Source organism: Rhea americana, unplaced genomic scaffold (assembly GCF_003343005.1).
Source record: "Rhea americana isolate MKP2758 unplaced genomic scaffold, rheAme1 scaffold_123, whole genome shotgun sequence".
Taxonomy (NCBI): Eukaryota; Metazoa; Chordata; class Aves; order Rheiformes; family Rheidae; genus Rhea; species Rhea americana.
This window is the reverse complement of record NW_028185295.1, coordinates 2,003,014-2,024,005: the sequence shown is the minus strand read 5'-3', so window position 1 is coordinate 2,024,005 and position 20,992 is coordinate 2,003,014. Positions and strand designations below refer to the sequence as shown.

General features: G+C 40.6%; 2 protein-coding genes across 3 annotated transcripts in view; one reads left to right on the top strand and one right to left on the bottom strand.

Annotated features, from left to right (window-relative positions):
- The first annotated feature begins 27 nt into the window (after positions 1–27).
- Positions 28–19,598, top strand: MSH6 (mutS homolog 6). Its single transcript, XM_085325794.1, has 10 exons — positions 28–109; positions 1,354–1,556; positions 7,498–7,679; positions 9,128–11,669; positions 13,093–13,358; positions 13,957–14,074; positions 17,687–17,776; positions 18,408–18,562; positions 18,758–18,957; positions 19,428–19,598. Exons 2-10 carry the CDS (start codon positions 1,397–1,399, stop codon positions 19,507–19,509), a joined length of 3,795 nt encoding a protein of 1,264 aa, XP_085181920.1. The 5' UTR covers positions 28–109; positions 1,354–1,396; the 3' UTR covers positions 19,510–19,598.
- FBXO11 (F-box protein 11) overlaps positions 19,565–20,992 on the bottom strand; it is a 74,061-nt gene continuing 72,633 nt past the window's right edge. For both annotated transcript variants that reach the window (XM_085325795.1, XM_085325796.1), the window contains exon 23: positions 19,565–20,915. In XM_085325795.1, coding sequence (XP_085181921.1) covers positions 20,786–20,915 — 130 coding nt within the window. In that variant the 3' untranslated portion in view covers positions 19,565–20,785. The remainder of the gene's footprint in view (positions 20,916–20,992) is intronic.

Genomic DNA, 20,992 nt, shown 5'->3' with positions numbered 1-20,992 from the left:
GGCGCGATGCGGCCGCGAGCTGCGCTGGCGCGGCAGGCAGACCCGCGACCCGGCGCAAGGAGGCGGCGGAGAAAGGCGGAGGGGACGGAGCGGCCGYCCAGGCCCCCGGGTAACCGGCGGGGGCCGGGAGCGCGGGCGGCGGCGGCAGGGGACGGGACGGAGCGGGCGGGGGGGGCGCGGGGAGGCCATTGCCGGCGGTGGCAGCTGACGGGATGCTGCTGTCCCGCCTTGCTGCCGCGGCGGCGGTGCCTGTAAGCCGCCGGCTCCCGCTCCGGAGCCGCCCTTGTCGGCTGAGACCCTAAACCGCGCGAGGAGCCCGTTTTCGGGAGTGTTTTTTTTTTTTTTTTTTTTTTTTTTTTTTTTTGGGTGGGGTGGGGATGCTCTAGTTTGTAGCCGTGTCGCTGTTGCTGCTGTCCGGATTTTTTTACGGTTCAGGGCAAGGTGCTCGTTAGCTAAATCCCCGGGAAATGCGCGTGTCCTCCTTTTTCTCCTTGCTGGAGTTCCAGTGCGTAACTCGGTAACGCAGCGGGCTTGGGATAACGGCAGTCCGGAGCGGAGGTCTGGGGGGATAGGTAGTGCTGCGGTGGGAAAGCGGCCCTCCTCAGGGAGAGGGAATAACTGTTTGTTTTAGTTTTTATCGTTTCGAAGTACGTTTTCTGTGTTGCRTGTGATTTTTCTTCTCTGGCTTGTAGAATCAGTAGTAAAATCCAGATTCTCCACTAACTGAATGTTGCTGTTTGCTTGGGTACAAGCTGTAAGAAAATCTCCATTTATCGGCACTAGATTATGGCTRTGTTGGTATCTTGCAGAAGATGAGAGAGCTGCCAAAAGCTCAGCCATGTGCTTTGCAATAACGATAGTTTATGTTGGCAGGTTTGTTTTGTTTTGAGGGGGAGGAGATGGTAGGTTAAGGGGTTTTTTTGAAAGCCWTACAGTTTCCTTTAGATTCCACTGCCTGTGGGAAAGTTTGTCTTAGTTATGAGGGCTGATCACTCATAATATATGGTCTACTATCTTTCTCTTTTAGCTAAAATATCTAGTTGGGCTCAGTTACTCTCTCCCCTTCCTAAGAAATCCAGTAAGAGTTTGATTACATATGGAATATAAACCTCTGTCATTACAAGGGTTCACCAGAACTTGGGGGAGCAAACCAGAAAAGTAGTTTTAAAAGAAGACTTAATGGTTCTAGGAAAAGACCATATAATTCAGGTCATACCACTTAAGAGCATTCAAGACCTTTGGTGGGCAAGCTGCTCAGAAGCAGCATGCAGTTGAATTTGTGAGGAGATTAGTAGACTGAGGCTATTTAAAATGTTGAATGTTACTTAAATAATACATGTGTTGCTTTTGCAGTGTGTCCTGTGATTTTTCACCTGGTGACTTAGTTTGGGCCAAGATGGAAGGTTACCCTTGGTGGCCATGTCTCGTATACAACCACCCAACTGAAGGAACAATAGTCAGAGGAAAAGGGAAATCTGCTCGTATCCATGTACAGTTTTTTGATGACAGTCCCACAAGGGGCTGGGTCAGTATTAAATACATGAAGCCATATAAAGGTAAGAAATCTGAATGAAATATTTAGAAAGGAAAGTATGCCACTTGCTTTGGATGCATGAGTAAGGAATGTAGGATATAATATTCTCCATAGCAAATAAGCAGCAAAACCAAGGTTAGTCCTGAGCTAGAAGGCATGTTTCCTACTTTGTAAGTTGGAGAAAACAAGTTACAGGTGTACAGGTTACAGGTGTGTTCATGTTATTCAGTTCTTTGAACACAAAACACCAAGTGCTCCGTTTGTTAGATTAAAATGCAAAATTAGAAATTGCTTATTTTTAAGTTTTTTTTCCTTTTTTTCTCCCATATATATACAGACAATCTAAAACAATAATCCAGTATCTCAGATATTATCCCTGAAAATACTGAGAATGTCAAGCTCAGTTTTTAAGCAGGTATTTGAGAATTGCAATTTATTCAGAATCAAAAGATTAGACACAGGATGTTGTTTAGTAACTGAAAATAGTTGGACTGTGGTGTTACTTTTTTTGAATAGCTGAAGTACGGTTTTGTTAGTAAAAATGTATAATTTGAGTGTTGGGATAGGAGTAGTAGTTGCAAACCAGAGTTGGTGTTTGCCTTATTGGAGAGATCACTTGTCTAATGTAAAATTAAAGAAAAGAAATAAAACAGCATTTTGCATAATAATCTTACTTTAGTAACAGTTATAATGTTTTTCCTTTGTTTTATTTTTCTACTATTGCTGAAATCTTTAAATCATTGATGTGTATGTCTTTGTTTGCCAAACATATACTTCAGGTATAATACAGTGGTTTTGGTAGACTGTAGGATTTGCATGTCAGCTTAGTGAGACAATTTTGGATTTCAACACCTTCTTGCCTTTTAAGAGTCAGGATTCCTTCTAATATGATTTCAGAGTTATCCTTTGTGGGGAGAGGGAGGAAGGGAAGGTGTTTTTGTTTATTAAACATAAGTGTATTGTGCTTTAAAGCCGCAGTTAAATTAAAATGACAATATTAGTGCCATAGTATTAGCATAATTTAATATGAATTTGTCCATAGATTCTATATATCCTTCCTGAAGGTTTTTTATAAGAATGAAATATATTTTTAGCAGTTTACAGTTTATACCCAAAAGCAAATATAGGTAAGGAGACAAGAACTGTTTACCAAAAGAAAATCACAGAAAAATAAGAAATGCTCGAGATATTTAAGAAACATTGGTCTGTCTACAAGATGTGTGATTAATGCAAAACAGAGTAAAAATATTTAAAATACATTCTTTGCTTTTAAATAAATATTTAAAAATACATTTACACAAAATAAAAATGTTGGAGTCTCTTTGGATAAAAGTGGATAAGTGGAAAAGTTTCATGTATTCTTTTATTGTTTGTTACTGTGAATAAATACAGCACAGGGCTATACAGTCAGACCTGCAAGATACACAGTGTTATGTATAGGTTAGCTGTCAATATGCAGCTGTTGCATACCAGTGTGTGCAGTTCAACTATGTGGTGAGATTTCTTCCTGTCGCTATTAAACTGTCAATATTAAATGCAAAATATTTTTAGATTATTGTCTCACTATATTTGCAAAACATTAAAATGGAGATTTGATTTGTTACTGTCTTGCATTTGTGTTGTAGAAGCAACTACTTTTAATTCTATAGTTTGCTACTGCAACCTCAAAGAAAGTAAGACCAGAAAGAATTTTGTTTGGCCTATTTCTGAAATATTTGGCCCTACTACAAATTAACAACTTGTTGTCTACTGTTAACTTAGAGTTGAAGCTTAAGCCTATGAAATGATTCACAAGAACAGGCCTAAGGGCCTATTCAAGAAGATCCTATTTTCATTTGCAGACTGCTAAACCTGTAAGAGCAATAGGAATCATTCTGCCACATCTATGTTAGTATCTCTCCCTTCTTTTTCTCCCTGCAGCCGAGTATATAATATGTTATACCATTTATTTGTCAAGCATAGCATTAAGATGAATCTCAGCCTCTTTGATGATTCTTTCTAGAAATCAATCTGTAGGTTGGTTGTCTGTGTTTTTGTCTCTATTAACAGGCAGCAGGAGGAAGAACTATGGTGGAGAAGGGATATTAGAGAGGAAGAGGAAATGGTGGGGCTGTCAGTTATAGGCTTTGCTTGATACCCTGCCAGATCAGGGTAAATTGACAGCATGACTGATGAGCAACTGATGTTTGAAGGTGAAGGCTAGTAGGTCAGTATTGGTCTTGGAAGCTGTGCTGCACTTACAGGAGCAGGTTAAAATGGCCAAGAGAGCTTCAGCCTGGAGGTATATGTTACCATAGAATGGTTGAGGTTGGAAGGGACCTCTGGAGATCACCTAGTCCAAGTCCTCTGCTCAAGCAGGGTCATCTAGAGCATGTTGCACAGGATGGTGTTTGGACAGGTTTAAGTACCTCTGGAGAAGGAGACTGCACCAGCTCTCTGGGCAACCTCTTCCAGTGCTCTGTCACCCTCACAAGAAAGAAGTTCTTCTTTATGTTCAGGTGGAAGTTCCTGTGGTTCAGTTTGTGCCCATTGCCTCTTGTCCTGTTGCTTGGCACAACTGAAAAAAGTCCAGCCCCATTCTCTTGATACCCTCCCTTAAGGTATTTGTGCACATTGATAAGATCCCCTCTCAGTCTTTTCTCCAGGCGAAACAGGCCCAGCTCTTGCAGCCTTCCCTCATAGGGCAGATGCTCCATCCCTCTGATCATCTTCATAGCCCTACACTGGACTCTCTCCAGCAGCTCCATGTCTCTCTTGTACTGGGGAGCCCAGAACTGGACGCAGTACTCAAGAGGTGGCCTCCCCAGGTCTGAGTAGAGCGGCAGGATCACCTCCCTCAACCTACTGGCAACGCTCTTCCTAATGCACCCCAGGAGACCGTTGGCCTTCCTGGCCACAAGGAAGCATTGCTGGCTCATGGCTAACTTGTCCACCAGGACTCCCAGGTCCTTCTCTGCAGAGCTGCTTTCCAGCAGGTCAACCCCCAGCTTGTACTGGTGGATGAGGTTATTCCTCTCTAGATGCAAGACCATGCACTTGTCCTTGTTGAACCTCATGAGGTTCCTCTCTGCCCAACTCTCCAGCCTGTCCAGGTCTCTCTGAATGGCAGCACAGCCCTCTGGTGTATCAGGCTCTCCTCCCAGCTTGAGATCATCAGGAAACTTGCTGAGGAGGCACTCTGTCCCTTTGTCCAGGCCATTGATGAATAAGCTGAATGAGACTGGACCCAGTACTGAGCCCTGGGGGACTCCACTAGCTACAGACCTCCAGCTAGACTCCGCACCACTGATAACGACCCTCTGAGCTCTGCCTTTCGGCCAGTTCTCAATCCACTTCACTGGCCGCTCGTCTAACCCAYGCTTCCTGAGCTTATCTAGGAGGATGTTATGGGAGACAGTGTCAGAAGCCTTGCTGAAGTCAAGGTACACAATGTCCACTGCTCTCCCCTGATCTTCCCACCCAGTGACTCCATCACAGATGGCTATCAGATTGGTTAAGCATGATTTCCCCCTGGTGAATCCATGCTGACTACTCCTGATCACCTTCTTTTCCTCCATATGCTTGGAGATGACATCCAGAATGAGCTGTTCCATCACCTTTCCAGGGATGGAGGTGAGGCTGACTGGTCTGTAATTTCCTGGGTCYGCCTTCTTGCCCTTTTCGAAGACTGGAGTGACATTGGCTTTCTTCCAGTCCTCAGGCACCTCTCGTGTTCTCCGTGACCTTTGAAAGATGATGGAGAGCGGCCTGGCAACAACATCCRCCAGCTCCCTCGGCACTTGTGGGTGCATTCCATCGGGGCCCGTGCATTTGTGGACCTCAAGTTTGCCTAAAAGGTCTCTAACCTGATCCTCCCCAACCAAAGGAGAGTCTTCCTTTCTCCAGGTTTTCTCTCTTGTCTCCAGGCTCTGGGATTCTGGAGGGCTGCCCTTAGCAGCAAAGACTGACGCAAAGAAGGTATCCAGTAATKCTGGCTTCTCTGTATCCCTCATCACCAGGGCCCCTACCCCATTCAGCCACGGGCCCACATTTTCCCTAGTCTTCYTCTTGCTACTGATGTATTTGAAGAAGCCCTTCTTATTGACCTTTACATCTCTTGCCAGATTTAATTCCAAACAGGCTTCAGCCTTCCTCACTGCATCCCTGCATACTCTGACCACGTTTTTATAATCCTCCCAAGTGGCCTGTCCCCTCTTCCACATTCTCTGTACTTTCTTTCTTCTGTTGCACTTCTGCCAGGAGCACCTTGCTCATCCGTGCAGGTCTCCTACCCCTTTGCTGGACTTTTTCCTCCTTGGGATGTACCTTGGCAGTACCTTGGGATGTGCTTAGCAGAAGGGATGCTTGAATATTAACCAGCACTCCTGGATCCCCCTTCTGTCTAGGGCCTTAACCCGTGGGATTGCTCCAAGGAGTTCCCTGAAGAGGCCAAAGTCCGCTCTCCTGAAGTCCAGGGTTGCGATCCTTCTTATTGCTTTATTCCTTTCATGCAGGTACTGAACTCCTCCATCTCGTGATCACTGCAGCCAAGGCTGCTCCCAATCTTCATGTGTCCAACCAGTCTGTCTTTGATGGTTAGTACAGTGCCCAGCAGGACCCCCCTCCTCATTGCCTCCTCCACCACCTGTGTCACAAAGTTATCGTTGATGCTCTGTAGGAGCTGCCTGGACTGTTTGTGCCTTGCTGTGTTGTCCTTCCAGCAGATATCAGGGTGGTTGAAGTCTCCCATGAGAACTAGGGCCTGTGATTGTGAGGCTGCTTCCAGCTGTCTGTAGAAGGCCTCATCGACTTCCTCTTCCTGGTCAGGTGGCCTGTAGCAGACACTCACAACAGTGCCCCCCATATTAGTCTACCTTTTAATAAGCTCTCGGCTAACTCTTCATCCACACCTAGGCAGAGCTCAGTATATTCTAGTTGCTTTCTTCCATAAAGAGCAACTCTACCACCTTGCCTGCCTGGACTGTCTTTCCTAAAAAAAGAAAAGAAGAAAAAGAGAAAGCACATAACAGTCCATGACAGCATTCCAGTCAGGTGGGCTATCCGCACCATGTCTCTGTAACTGCAATGAGATCCAACCCTGCAACAGCACACAGATTCCAGTTCCTCCTGTTCGTTCCCCATGCTATGTGCATAGTTGTAGAGGCATTTCAGCGAGGTAGTTGTGCATGCAGGTTTCCCAGTAGGGGTGCAAGAGGATCCCCCACAGCTATGTCTCATATGCACTTCCCTGGTTGCATGCGCCTGCTAGAGGCATCCCAACTTGAGCCATGTCTGTTGACTCCCCTGTTTTTATAACTCTCCCCTTCCCCCATCCATCCTAGTTTAAAGCCCTCTTTACTACGCTGGCCAACCTGTCAGTAAAGACACGTGTGCTCTGCTTAGTGAGGTGGATCTCATCTCTCCCCGTCAGTTGTCAATCTTCAGACAGGGTCCCGGCATCATAGAAGCGAAAACCCTGCTGCCAACACCAGCGGCACAGCCAGTTGTTAACTTGGAAAATCCATCTACTAATATGGATGATGGATGCCCATGAGCTTGAGGATAACTTTGTGCTGGAACTTGATTGTCATTGTTAGAACAGCCATGCGATCTCAGTCAGGTCTTCTGCACTTCCAGTATAAAATACCGCTTTTCAATAATAACTATAGTAAGAGAGAATGTTTAGAGCTTAGCTTAGAAGTATTTAGATGCTCTAATGAGTTGTCGTAATAGAAGCAATTCAAGTGTTTATATACTAGGTAGACATTTCATTTGTGGGTGTTTAGACTTTCTCTAGTGATAGTTTTTCAGGCTTGATGAGTCAGTATATTAAATTGATGTGATTGGACTGACTGGTCGTTTGGAAAGTTAGATAATTATAGTCTGAATACACTTATTTAAGAATAAAGGATGAATGCGAACTAAAGGACTGGCTAAACTCTAGGCTAACTTCAGTTTCTGATGAACTATTTGTGATTTTACAGGTTCATCAGGTAGGGAGGCACTGAAGGGAGGTATGTTTTATAGTACAAAACCTGAAATTAGAAGAGCAATGATGCTAGCGGATGATGCAATGAGTAAAGGTAAAACTAAGCGGCTTGAGCTGGCAGTTTGCAATGAACCTTCAGACACTGAGGAGGAGGAGGATGAGGAGGAAGAAATGGAGGTAAATTGTTTTTCTTTCTTACTATCATTTTCAGAAATACTGAAAGAGTGTAAAAGTGTAAAAGTTATCTCTTGAAGCTAAACAAGGAATATTCTCTGGCGTAGTAAACACTGCCCATCTGCTCTTTATTAAGCTCATGCATGCATATATCCTCTGGTCTTTTCTGTGCTACCTCTGTGTTGTCAGGTAATATGCTGGTATCCCATCTTTTCTAGTAGGAAAGGTGAAGTCCAGTACCTCTTCATACCTCTGGTACCTGTTTAAAGACTGGCTTCAGAGAAGTTACTTAACTTCTCTAAAGGTATTATCCCTCTTAATTGATCACTCACCAGCAGGCCTGTTGACCCATTTTTTTGCTCATGAAGTGCTTTTTTTCTAGTACATCTCTTTATCTTCTCTATCTACTGTTCATATTCCGAGTTCCCCTAGCTTGGCTCTGAAGTTTTCATTTGTAATAATGTAGAAATTCCTTTTTGAGGGCTCATTTTAAGGCATTAGATTGGATTTTGGAGGCAGGTCTCCCCTCGTGAAGTAGCACTGAATACAAATTCTTGTACTGTTTGTTCCTTTTGATGGGTAATTAAAAGGAGGGTTTTTTTTATTATCAGTATTGTGAATGATTCAATTAGTATCTCAGTATCAGTACATGTATTGGAATAAACTTCTTAAGAAGGGAGTGGTATGAGGAAACTGCTGATGGGATAGTGATTTGCACTACCTCCTCTGTCAGCCTAACTCACCTGTTTTCTCCAGCCGTGACATTGCCACCAGGGCCAGCTGTCACTCTAAGCGTCATAAATTGGCAGCAACAGTGTGGTGGACATAAGCACTTCTTACTCCCTTCACTCCTTCACTCTTCCAGCACAGGCATGGGCATGGGAATTCTTAAAATCACAGGTTGAAAATGCTAAGAGTGCAGTTTTCTTTCTTTCTACTAGACAAGCATGATCTTCTTGAGGGTAACTGTAAGTTTGTAGTCTTTATTGTCCTGTTTGTAGATGGACCTCAGAATAAGGAACACTGCCAAAGCCCTCTCATGCTAGCACTGAAAGTTTGCCGTGACTRGTCACGTTTCTGACAAAGGGCAGTAGGAAAAGGTTTAAAATACAGAGTTGGCTTACAGAAACATTTCTCCTTTGTSCTGAATTTCATATAGCGTATACCTGCTTGAATGTTTTCTTCATCAGCATCACTTAGGCAAGTTATGAATGATGCAGTGAAGAATACAAAGAACGGTAATTACACCACTGGCAGGCAGCAATTAACTGTTCAGAAAAAGACTAAATTTTGTAAAGATAAATTGAGTTGGTTGTGATTCTCCTGTCTTCTGCTTTAAGCATCATAGTTACTGCACTATACTGAATTTTCAGACTTCTTTTTGCAATTATGATATTTTGCTTTTATCTTGTAGCCAGAATTTTTAATATGTTAAATAATTTATTTTCCAGGAGATGAGTGAAAGTGCATCAGGCAACAGTGATGATTGCAATAGCGAGGAGGATGTGAAGACCAATAAACGAGTAGTGAATAGTGGGAGAAGCGCTGTAAAAGCCAAAAGAAGAAGAGTGTTGGATTCTGACAGTGATCAGGATGGTTCTGATGTAGAGTTCAAGCCTGATGTGAAAGAAACAACAAGCAGTGAGGAAGCTAGTAGTGGGGTGGATGAAAATGAATCTACTGACACAGAGATGGACACAGAGAGCATTGCAGAAAGTCCCGTTAAAGTCCCTTCTAAGCGAAAGAGAAAAGATGCAAGCAAGCCTGCTAAAAGGAATAGCTTAGGAAACGAATGTTCTGAAACACCCAAAAGAGCAGCAGTAGTTTCTTTAGAAGCTAAATCTAAGCTAACATCTTTTGCAGCACCTGAAAGTTTTGAATCAAATGCTTGCAGTGGAGGAATTGGTGGCTTTGCAGTATGGGAACATGAAAAGCTTGACTGGCTGCAGGAAGGGAAAAGGAAAGATGCACGCAGGAGAAGACAAGGTGATCCTGATTATGATCCGTGTACTCTTTATGTACCTGAGGACTATCTTAACAAGTGTACACCAGGAATGCGGAGGTGGTGGCAGCTGAAAAGTCAAAACTTTGATGCTGTGATTTTTTACAAAGTTGGAAAATTCTATGAGTTGTATCATATGGATGCAGTCACTGCTGTGAATGAATTGGGCCTGATATTCATGAAAGGCACTTGGGCCCATTCAGGTTTTCCAGAAACTGCGTTTGGCAGATTTTCAGATGTTCTAGTACAGAAGGGCTACAAGGTAGCCCGCGTTGAGCAAACAGAAACCCCTGAAATGATGGAAGCACGCTATAAATCAATGGCTCACCCAACAAAATTTGACAAGGTTGTACGCCGAGAAATATGTAGAATTATTACTAAAGGGACTCAGACTTACAGTGTTCTGGATTGTGATCCATCTGAGAACCATAACAAATACCTTCTGTGCATTAAAGAAAAAGAAGACTCCTCTGGACATCGTGTATATGGGGTTTGTTTTGTTGACACGTCAGTAGGGAAGTTTTACATAGGCCAGTTCTCAGATGACCGGCACTGTTCGAGGTTTAGAACTTTAGTAGCACATTACACTCCTGTGCAGGTACTGTTTGAGAAAGGCAACCTTTCTGTGGACACACAGAAGATACTGAAAGGCTCGCTTGTTTCTTGTATTCAGGAAGGGTTGATCTCTGGTTCACAGTTCTGGAATGCATCTAAAACACTAAAAGTTCTTCTTGAGGAAGAATATTTCAAGGAGAAACAGAACTCTGATAATGGATRTTCTCTGCCCTCTGTAATCAAATTTATGACTTCAGAGAGTGATTCACTGGGATTAACTCCTGGTGAGAATAGTGAATTAGCTCTGTCAGCTCTTGGGGGATGTATCTTCTATCTCAAAAGATGTTTGATTGATCAGGAGCTGTTATCATTGGGAAACTTTGAGGAGTATGTGCCTGTGGATATTGATATTGCAAAAACTACAAGTTGGAGTAGTTTCTTTGCCAAAACTGACCGGCGGATGGTGCTGGATGGAGTTACCCTAATGAACTTGGAAGTCCTGCAGAATGGAACTAATGGAACCACAGAAGGTACTTTGTTGGAAAGGATTGACTCATGTTGCACACCATTTGGAAAGCGGCTCCTGAAACAGTGGCTCTGTGCTCCTCTCTGTAATCCTAAATCCATCAAYGATCGTTTAGATGCTGTTGAAGACCTTCTGGCAGTGCCTGATAAAGTGTCTGAAGTCAGTGAGCACCTGAAGAAACTTCCTGACCTCGAAAGACTACTCAGCAAAATTCACGGTATTGGATCACCACTTAAAAGTCAGAACCATCCKGACAGCAGGGCCATCTTTTATGAAGAAGTCAAGTACAGCAAAAAAAAGATTGCTGATTTTTTGTCTACGTTGGAGGGGTTTAAAGTAATGAATGAAATTGTAGATACCATGGAAGAAGTTGCCAGTGACTTCAAATCTAGAGTACTCAAGCAGCTAGTCACCCACAAAGCCAGAAATCCGGAGGGCCGTTTTCCRGACTTAAATGCAGAACTTAAGAGGTGGGATACTGCTTTTGATCATAACCAGGCTCGAAAGACAGGAGTGATTACTCCAAAGACAGGCTTTGACCCCGAATATGATAAAGCACTACAGGATATTAAAGCTGTAGAGGAAGATCTTCATGAGTATCTAGATAAACAACGCAAACTGCTTGGATTCAAATCCATGATGTACTGGGGGGCAGGCAAAAATCGATACCAAATAGAAATACCAGAAAGTGCGATATCACRTAATTTGCCTGAGGAATATGAGTTGAAGTCAACCAGGAAGGGATATAAACGTTACTGGACAAAGGAGATTGAGAAGATGCTGGCTGCCATGGTTAATGCTGAAGAAAGGAGAGATGCAGCACTAAAAGACTGTATGAGGCGTTTGTTTTACAACTTTGATAAAAATAACAAAGACTGGCAGACAGCAGTAGAATGCATTGCTGTGTTAGGTAAGGGGTTTTCYTTTAGTTTTGACCACTAGTAAAAATACTTTTACACAGTAAATGGTGAAATCTGCTCAGTACAAGCAGAAGAGGCTCATGTCAAGCTTTTAATTTGTAGTTTAAAGCCTCTGGGTGTAATAGTAATAGTGTTACTGTTAAAATTTAACAGTTCTGCCATTTACTATCRGAATGGAAACAGGCTGTAACAGATGGAGTACTGCAGTATGACATTTGCAAGCTCTTTCTTCATTCCTGTTGTGAGATTGTGGCTGTGCATGTGACCATTTAAACATTTCTCACAGTTTAATGTAGAGTGGTTGGTCTCTCACTGCATTTAGGATTTTATTTGTAGCTCAGTAGCTTCTCATTAAATGAAAACTGTGATGCAGATGAGGGTAGAAAAATCTAACCAGCTAGTCGTTCTGCTTTCCCTTTGAGGACACTGTTTTTTCAGTGGCCCTTAAAAGTAAAAATAGTAGTCATTTTCATTACCCTAAAGGAAACAGTGTAATAGATTTACTTACCCAAATCTTCCTTAAGGTTCTGGGAAAGAACAGTCTGCTGTATACCCTTTACATATTTTCTGAACTGATGTACTGTTTCTATTGTACTGTGAATTTGCTGTTAGCATGAGGCATTGTGGGATGCCTTTGCTCTAGGGGAAGGTGAAAGAACTCTTTAAATCCCACTGTGGCAGAAGAAGGAGGACAGACAGGCAGTGAGCATACTCTGGGAGCCAGTTCTTTGGATTGGGAGGGATAGGAAGAAATCAGAGTAGCCCTCAGTGTCAGGGTAAATAGTTAAAGTCAAGAGAGAGYGAGATTTCAAGCCTGTTTCACAACTGTAGTAACTGCAATGCTTAAAGTCATTAAAATGGCCTAAATGGTCTTATTTTATAGGTACATGCTACTCAAAAACAGGTTTTAGAGCCTCRAGAGCTGTGCTGAGTGGGATTTTGTTTCTGCCTTCTGCTAAGACAACTTTTTTTTTTTTTTAACTATTATTCTGACAACTTTCTGCCAGTATTATGGTTCTTAACAAAGTAATTCACTGTCTTGGAAGCAGATTTCATCATCACTTAGTCACCAAATCAAAAACCAACAAAGGAAAATTAGCCTTTTTACAAGTCAAGTATATAAAAATGAGTATTGGCTTTCTAACTGAAATGATGCAGATGTTGAAGACTTCTAAGCTGAGAACTAGAGGGAATTATTTTGTAATTTGTTGTCGATATAAATCTTGAAGAAATGAGGAAAGGAGTTATGACTGTCTTCAGCTCTTACTTGTACTGCCTGGTGTACTTCTAGGGTATTGTACTTCACAGGAAAATGAAGAGTTGTGTTCCCYAAAATTCTGTCAATGAGTAAATGCAAATGAATGAACAAAGAAAAATAAAGCATGACTTAACTGGATTTTCCTTATTTTATAGATGTCCTGATGTCCCTTGCTAGCTACAGTCAAGATGGTGATGGACCACTGTGCCGACCTATAATTTTGCTGCCCGTGGATAGTACTCCTCCATTCCTGGAACTTAAAAATTCACGCCATCCATGTATTACAAAAACTTTTTTTGGAGATGATTTTATTCCTAATGACATCATGATAGGCTGCAAAGATGAAGATAGTAGTAGTGAAGCTTCCTGTGTGTTAGTAACTGGCCCAAATATGGGTGGCAAATCTACACTTATGCGACAGGTGATTGTCWTCTTATGTAGATAGTCACGCTCTAGAGTACCTGTGTATGTTACGTAAGGGAATTAAATGACTAAACCTTCTTAACTTCGAAGGAGAACCCAACAGTGGCTTTCAGGATATGCAGCAACAGYGTGGCTAAAGAAAAAATATAATCTGGTAGAAAATGTCCTATAGGTTTAAATAGTAGATGTCTATTTGCACTTAATTTGGTGAGGAGTAAATTTTATTACTGTTTTATAAGAGGTGATTGGAAAAAGTGATAGAGTAGCTTTTATCTTTCTTGAGTAGTCTTATCTGTGATTTTGGCTCACTTTGCAAAAGATGCTTCTGCATGTTGAACAAGATGAAAAGAAGAGGTTAGGGGGCTACATGGAAAACATTGCTTTATAAACAATACTTGGTTGTAATAACTTGTGTTTCAAAGGTTTTCAGAATAGTTTAATTCTACTTGAGATTATGATACTGTAGCTTGGAGCTATTAAAATTTAGGAAGTTCTGTGTATTCCAGCTTTTGTTTAGGGGAGATATAGTTTAATTCCTCTGTTCTCTGTGTGGAACTGAAACTCCATGCACATAATCATTAATGTTTGATTTTCAGGCTGGTCTCTTGGCTATAATGGCTCAGTTGGGATGTTATGTACCTGCTGAAGTCTGCAGGCTTACACCTATTGACAGAGTATTTACAAGACTGGGTGCCTCAGACAGAATTATGTCAGGTAAGTCCAACCGTTTAAAGTGCTTTTAACAACCAAGGAGTGAGTTCCTTCTCTCTGTGCACTTTGGATGCTTCCTTTGTGCTTTGAGTGGCAAACTGCGAAGGGGTAGTCTTGTATTTTTTATTATGAGTTAGGCAACTAATTCTTCTGTCTCCTGTTGGAGAATTGAGGGTTGTGAGCTGCAGAGCAGAAGTAGGGCTGTAGTTAGGCTTATCTGTTTAATATGCTTGTCTTCCATTATTTTTAATGGACACTGAGGATCAGTTTTTAGTGACCTTAATGTTAAGGCCTGCCTTACAACTGGATACAAAACTGAGCCGTATCTTCTTGGATTTTGTACAGTTGATTATTGTTCTACTTACATGGGCATCTCTTTTTTTTTTTTTTTTTTCAAATGTTCTTGAATAGAAAAGTGATATTCAGGTATCTGTTTCAGAGGAGATGTTTTTCTACCTTCTGTCAAGGACAGAATGTCCTTTGTTTCAATCAGAATGCCTTCCTTGTATCTGAAGTCTAGTTTCTTCAGATGAAGAGAAAGGCAAGCCTGTCTTGGAAGAAGTAGCTGTCACTGCTGGGAACRTTTCGTTTCTTCCACAGAGAGGATGATAAAAGTTGAGGGTGATACAACAGCTAGAATGGGAAAGGCTGCTTCTAGTGGTATGCAGTATGTCATGGGGCTAGAGGAAATGAGTATTTTTGTGGTAATAGAAGTAATATAACTCATTTAAGGAGGGCACAAATTTTCTGTGATCTTCATATGAAATAATATGGGTCAGTGAATATGAAAGGAGTTAGTGTATTGACGTTGTTACACATAAGGAATTTGGMAAGAAATGTTTTCAGTAGAAAATAGTAGTGGCTGCATATCCCAATAGGAGTTTGCTTTTCTTCCTCTATGAGATATTTTCATCTTTAAATGACTATCATTGAGATACTGCTTAAAATCTCCATGCCAGTAGGCTGCAAGGAAGTAATGGAAAAAAAGCTGTAGCCTTCCGTCAGAGCTGATGCAGATGCTTCTCAAAACCTGCTCCACTGATGCAGATGCTTCTCAAAACCTGCTCCACTGAACTTTCACTCTACAGTGCCTACTTGTTAGGTGGAGATGCATTTGTCTTTCTTGAACTGACTTTACGTTCTGCATTAGTATGGAGTTATTTGAGGTGATGGACTTGTTTCAGTATGAATCTTAAGCATGTTTTCTTTYGCTCTCACAAAGATGCTGGATGGATGATGCCTTTCACAGAGARGAAAGGCAGAACATGGCGTATTTCTTCTGTGACAAAAGATCTTGTGCTTCTTGACACTTTACAGATTGTTACTGTAGTTCCTGCAGATAGACTTTTAATCTGTATTCTGGATCTAGTAGGAATCGGTCAAATGGGAGTTCTGTAAAGGGTTGCCCATGCAGGATACAGAATCCGCCGAGGTTACCTGTGGCAGCAAAGGTTTTGAGAACCACATTGATTCCAGTGGATTCTAAGGTCTGCTGCTAAGAGGAAATTTGTTTATTTTTCCAAGAGAAAATGTTAATCAGAATTTTCTTAGGATTAGAGGAAGTAAATAAAAATAATAGAGCTAGATTAAACAAGGTCAGACCCTTTTTGAGAAGTGAGGTGGACCTCTTCAACTTAAAATTCAAACCATTTTAGGAAGAACGCTTTCCTATGTGTTGTGACAGTATGGAGTTCTAGCTATGCTGGATCTTGCTGGGCTCCACTGATCTATTTTCTGCATGTTTATATTGTGGTAAGCTTATGTTTTGTATCCTTTTTGATCCCAAAGTCTTTCTGGGGATAAGTCTAAAGAATTTCTAGTACTTTCAGTAATACAACCTTGTCTGCTATTCCTTTAGAATGAAAAGGCAGTCTAAGAAACTGAGTGGAACTTAGCACACTAGCAGTGAAACCATACAAAATAAAACTAGCTAGGAAAGTGAGTTCAATCCACCTAAGACTTTTTTCATTTGAACAGATATATTGCCTCTTTCTAAGTCTTGTCTACAGAAAGCATGCAGTTAATACTGTAGATTACTGAATTTCTTTCTATAACTTGCTATTCAGAAATGGGGAGGGAGGAAAGCTGAAAAGCCTCAACATTTCAAGATTAAATGCTGCAAGTCTGTAACTGTGTACAGTTTCTTATGTTTCTTGAGGATTAAACAAATAATGTTCCTCAGTCATATTCTGTTGCAGATCTTAATTAAAAGAAACGAAGCAAAATTTGTGCTCCTCCCAAAGTAAGTGKTTTTTTTTCTTTTTTTTCCTTTGCAGGTAGAGAATTTATTAAGGCTTTTTGGCCCAGCTATTTTTCATTTTTGTTTAATTTCAGTAGGACAAGAAATCTTGAAAATAGAAGTGTGCTTATGGCAGGAAAGAAAAATGCATTTTTAGCAATAGTGATGTAGAAAACTTGTAGTGTTTTACGTTTTTTTCTATGAGCTATCCTTTCGTCTTTCATAGATGTGTAGAAGCATCTTAATATTTCCCTGTGAAGTTAAATAAGCACTGCACAAAAAAGCTAGCTTTGAAGTCTTAGTTTTGTCACAGTAGTTTCTACAGTGTGAGTAGAAATGAAAGCACAATGAAAGTTGTTTTGTGGCAGTCATTTAATAATGGATGTCAATAGGACTTATATGAAGAAGTAACTTTTAAGTAATAGAATTTTAAAATTGCATGTGTAATTCTAGGATTTTTATTTCTAAAGTGAATAAATGAAGGATTATTTTCCCCTCCCCCAAAAATGCATGGTTAAAAAACATGAAAACCCTGAACTTTTGTTAAATAAATCAGCAAATTTTGCTCTCTGCTGATACAGAAAATCAAGATTGCTACACACCATTTAAATAATCCATGTGAGAAATTTGTATTGGAGCACAGCAGRGTGGGTTATAATTAGAATTTTAACCAAATGAGTACCGTCAGTAAACACTTGTCATCTTCGACTTGCCGTTGAATGTGATTATTTCAATTAAACCCTACAGAGGTAAATCTGGATCTCATATCCTTGGATTTATCGTATGCTAGGGTCTAAATAGTTCTGCGTGTACTTCTGCTTCCAATCTGCTGAAAAGAATTTTAAGCCTAGCATTGTGTGTTGTCTGGGTTGCTGGAACTTCTGTCAGTTGTTCAGTTTTTAGCAGAGGCATTGTTTTTGTAGACTTCACTCCACAAAGGTATGTTTGAGTATAGATGTTTACCTGTTTGAACAAGTCATTTAATTGGTGACATCAAAAACCAAAGCAGCAAGCCTAGTTTCTTAAGTCATTTTTAAGGGTTTCTGCTTGCCTTTTCATGTAGAAAAGTCACATGCACCTTCAGCCTGCGTGTAAGACTGTGAAGAGTCAAAAGGTTCTCCTACATCTTGTTTTCTTTGTGCCCCTTCTCTTTTGTCCAGCTGGTACCTCTAACCGGTGCTATTAGCTTTTAGGCTGCTGTATTTCTCCACTTTTATTTACTCAACTGAACTTGTCTCTATTCCTTAGGAACCGGAATATACTTTTTCTAGCTGATAGAGCCCCACCTTTCTCATGTCAACTCCAGTGCAGATTAAGTAGGATTTTAGTTGTGTTTTCCAAGAATTTTGACTGTTTCRTGTTGTTTTGTCTTTAAGGTGAAAGTACCTTCTTTGTTGAGTTGAGCGAGACTTCCAGCATACTCCAGCATGCAACAGAACATTCCCTTGTTCTTGTGGATGAACTAGGTAATTAGTCTGTTCTGTAATGGACTGAAAGTAAATCTAAGATGAGTAAAGACTAGCTGCAAGGCTGTTACGACTGTCTAACCTATGACTGAATACACAGAGGTGGTTTTAGCATAGTGGTGCTAACTAACTAGTTAATACCAATGTAATTATCTTCCTAAAAGAAAGATGTGTTTTTAGGTGTCCCAGGAACTAATACAGCACACCTCCAGCAATCATTATTAGCCTATTTCTAGCTCTGTTTTCCCACAATGTCCTTTGCATGATCACTTGCAGCAGACCTTGACCAAGCCAGTAGCAAGCCTCAAGAGAGCAGAAATGGTTCTTCTATGCAGTGTGGAAGAGAACGTGATTGTTGTGGGACAAAATACCTAGCCACTTTACACAAATCCTGGTGGCTCTTACCCATCATTACTGTTTTTCCATTGCCTTGCTCTGTGGAAGACTGACTAACAAAATGAATTGATACATGGGAAGCAATGAATTGTATTTGGCAGGTGTTTTCAGAAAAGCATCTTTGCTTGTATGTGTTAATCTTTGCACTTGGGGAGGGTCTCTTTTTAGTAGTAAGTAAAATATGGATTTAATTGATTTTACTACCACTTACATTCTTTTCAAATTTCTCCTCCAGGTAGAGGCACAGCTACTTTTGATGGAACAGCTATCGCGAGTGCAGTTGTTAAAGAACTTGCAGAGAAAATCAAGTGTCGAACTTTGTTTTCCACACATTACCATTCACTAGTAGAGGATTATTCACACAGTGCTGCTGTGCGCCTTGGTCACATGGTACGTATAAGCTGCAATACATGCATTGAGAGCACCATGGTAATGTTTTCCCCCCTCTCAGAGCTAGCAGATCTCATGACGTGCATGTTTTCTCCAGTCTTCTGCCTATAGTTACAAAGATGTCCTAAGAAAAGGTGTGTTTCATGTATTCTGTAGTCTAGCATATACTAACTTGTGGTAACTTGTTTTTTCTAGGCATGTATGGTTGAAAATGAGAGTGAAGATCCAAGCCAGGAAACTATTACATTCCTGTACAAATTCGTYGAAGGAGTATGTCCAAAAAGCTATGGCTTCAATGCAGCAAAACTTGCTAATATTCCAGATGAGGTTGTTCAGAAGGGGCACAGAAAAGCAAAAGAGTTTGAAAAAATGACAATTTCACTGAGAATATTTAGGTAAGGCTTTGATATTTGTTTTTCGTTTAATTACAAACAATTTAGTATGCAGTCATTTTAAAATATGGGCAGGGGCTTTCACTTTGGAGCTAAGTCTCAAGGAGGAAGGGAGGATAGAAGCTACTGTTGTGAGTATCAGGTGTCCTTCACAGGCCTTGAGGGAGGCAAGTAGTGAAGTCAGACTGACAGGGAGGTGGGAATAGAGGTGAGTAATGTATTTTAAGTCTGGGTCCTTGTGCTTGTCTCCAGGACTAAGGAGAGTGTGTAACTTGCATAGGTGCTGGACAGGGTCACAGTACTGGAGCATGATTTAGCTGCCTTTGCATGAGGCACTAAGGGCTGACAGCAGCCTTCTTTAAGATGGCACACAAAGTGACATGTGTACTTCCTCATACTTGTGTAACTTTAKAAGTTTACTCTAGGCTCCTTTGTGTCCATGTTTGGTAAAATGAATTCATTATTCTCCATAGGTATCTCTGCTTGGTGGTAGATGATGCAACGAGTGATGATAACGCTGTTCAGAAACTTACCACTATGATCARTCATCTTTAAAAACAATGCTGTTATTTGTAGTGGCGGTTTCTCAAAGAGGTGGTATGAGACAACATTATGATCTAATAAACTTTATTTTTTAAAAATGACCATTTTTCCATTTGTCTTTCCTAGGAAATTAAACCCTTTTAATTCTTACCTACCCTCTACATAATGGTTATTGAGTACTCCACAATATATTAAGTCTAGATGTTATGGTACATGCATACACTTTCAGGCTGTTGATTACCCACTGTCACCAATACACATAAATGGAAAAAAAGCTATGAAACTGTATAGGGCTGTATATATACTTGTCTCAGTTTCATTAGAGCAGGAAATTACTTACATAACCTGCTGGAAATCACAGCAATGTCCAGACTGTTCAAAAAAAACTATGAACAGAGTAAAATACAAGACTGTTTTGAGGAGACTTTCTACTGTGTACTTTAAAACATAGTAAAATTTCATTCACAAAACTTAGTTACATGGGTACTTTGTTTTATAGTGCATTATAGTCTAGGAAGTCTCATTAAAACACTCGCTTTTTTTGTTAGGGTGGTTTGAGTACAGACTATTGCTGGGGCAGGGAAGGAGATTATTCTAACTTCAGAAGACACCAGAAAAATTGCTGGATATAATTTAAGATTAGTGTTTTCTCTTTCATAGAAAGAACGTACATACTGGGACATGAGTACAGTTACAGCAAGTCTAGGTGTGCTAACAAAACAGGACACATTCAAGTACAATAAGATTTTTTTTTGCTTGAAATTAGAAACAAACTACATGAGATTAAAGCATTAAAATCATATTTCTCAATCTGAATAAATGTTAAAAAATCAAAAGAAATGCAGAAGTGCTAGCTCACTTTTTTTTTTTTTTTTTAACCATGTTACAAAAGCAATTGGTACCCATGTCCATAAAGGCAGCAACAAAGAATGCTGCTTGTCTACGGAATAGTACTACTGCAAATTGGACTGCGTTTCAATGCTACTTGTAAAAACACCAGCTTTCAGAAGTTGGTATCTGTACAAAATTGCAGCTTATTTTTCTTCACTTCTGTCCCTTCAAAGTCTTTGTTTACACAGTAATGCTAAAACGCCCAGTTCTGTTATCCTGAGTCAACATATTGCCACTTTCTTTTTTGGTAGGTTGAGCTCCATAGTGTCAACACCTCACATATCCACTTTAATACAGTCTCTTTCTGCAGAAATGGGCAAGTATAACAACTTCCTCCCAAAAAAAAGTTTTAACAGTTATGATATTAGAATGGCAGGACATTCTTTCTGAAAGGAATTCAGTTGTGCTGCAATGTATTAGATTCTATAGGTGGAGCAGAGTCATATAGTGTATCTGTATCATGTGTAGGTTCTCCAGCAAGYGTACAGGGATTAGACAGTGTTCCAGCACCACAGTCACAGAAAAACCTACAAAAAAAGAGACCACTTTAAGCAGGAGAACTAAATCACTTTGTTGAAATTGCGTGACATTCATTTGAAACATA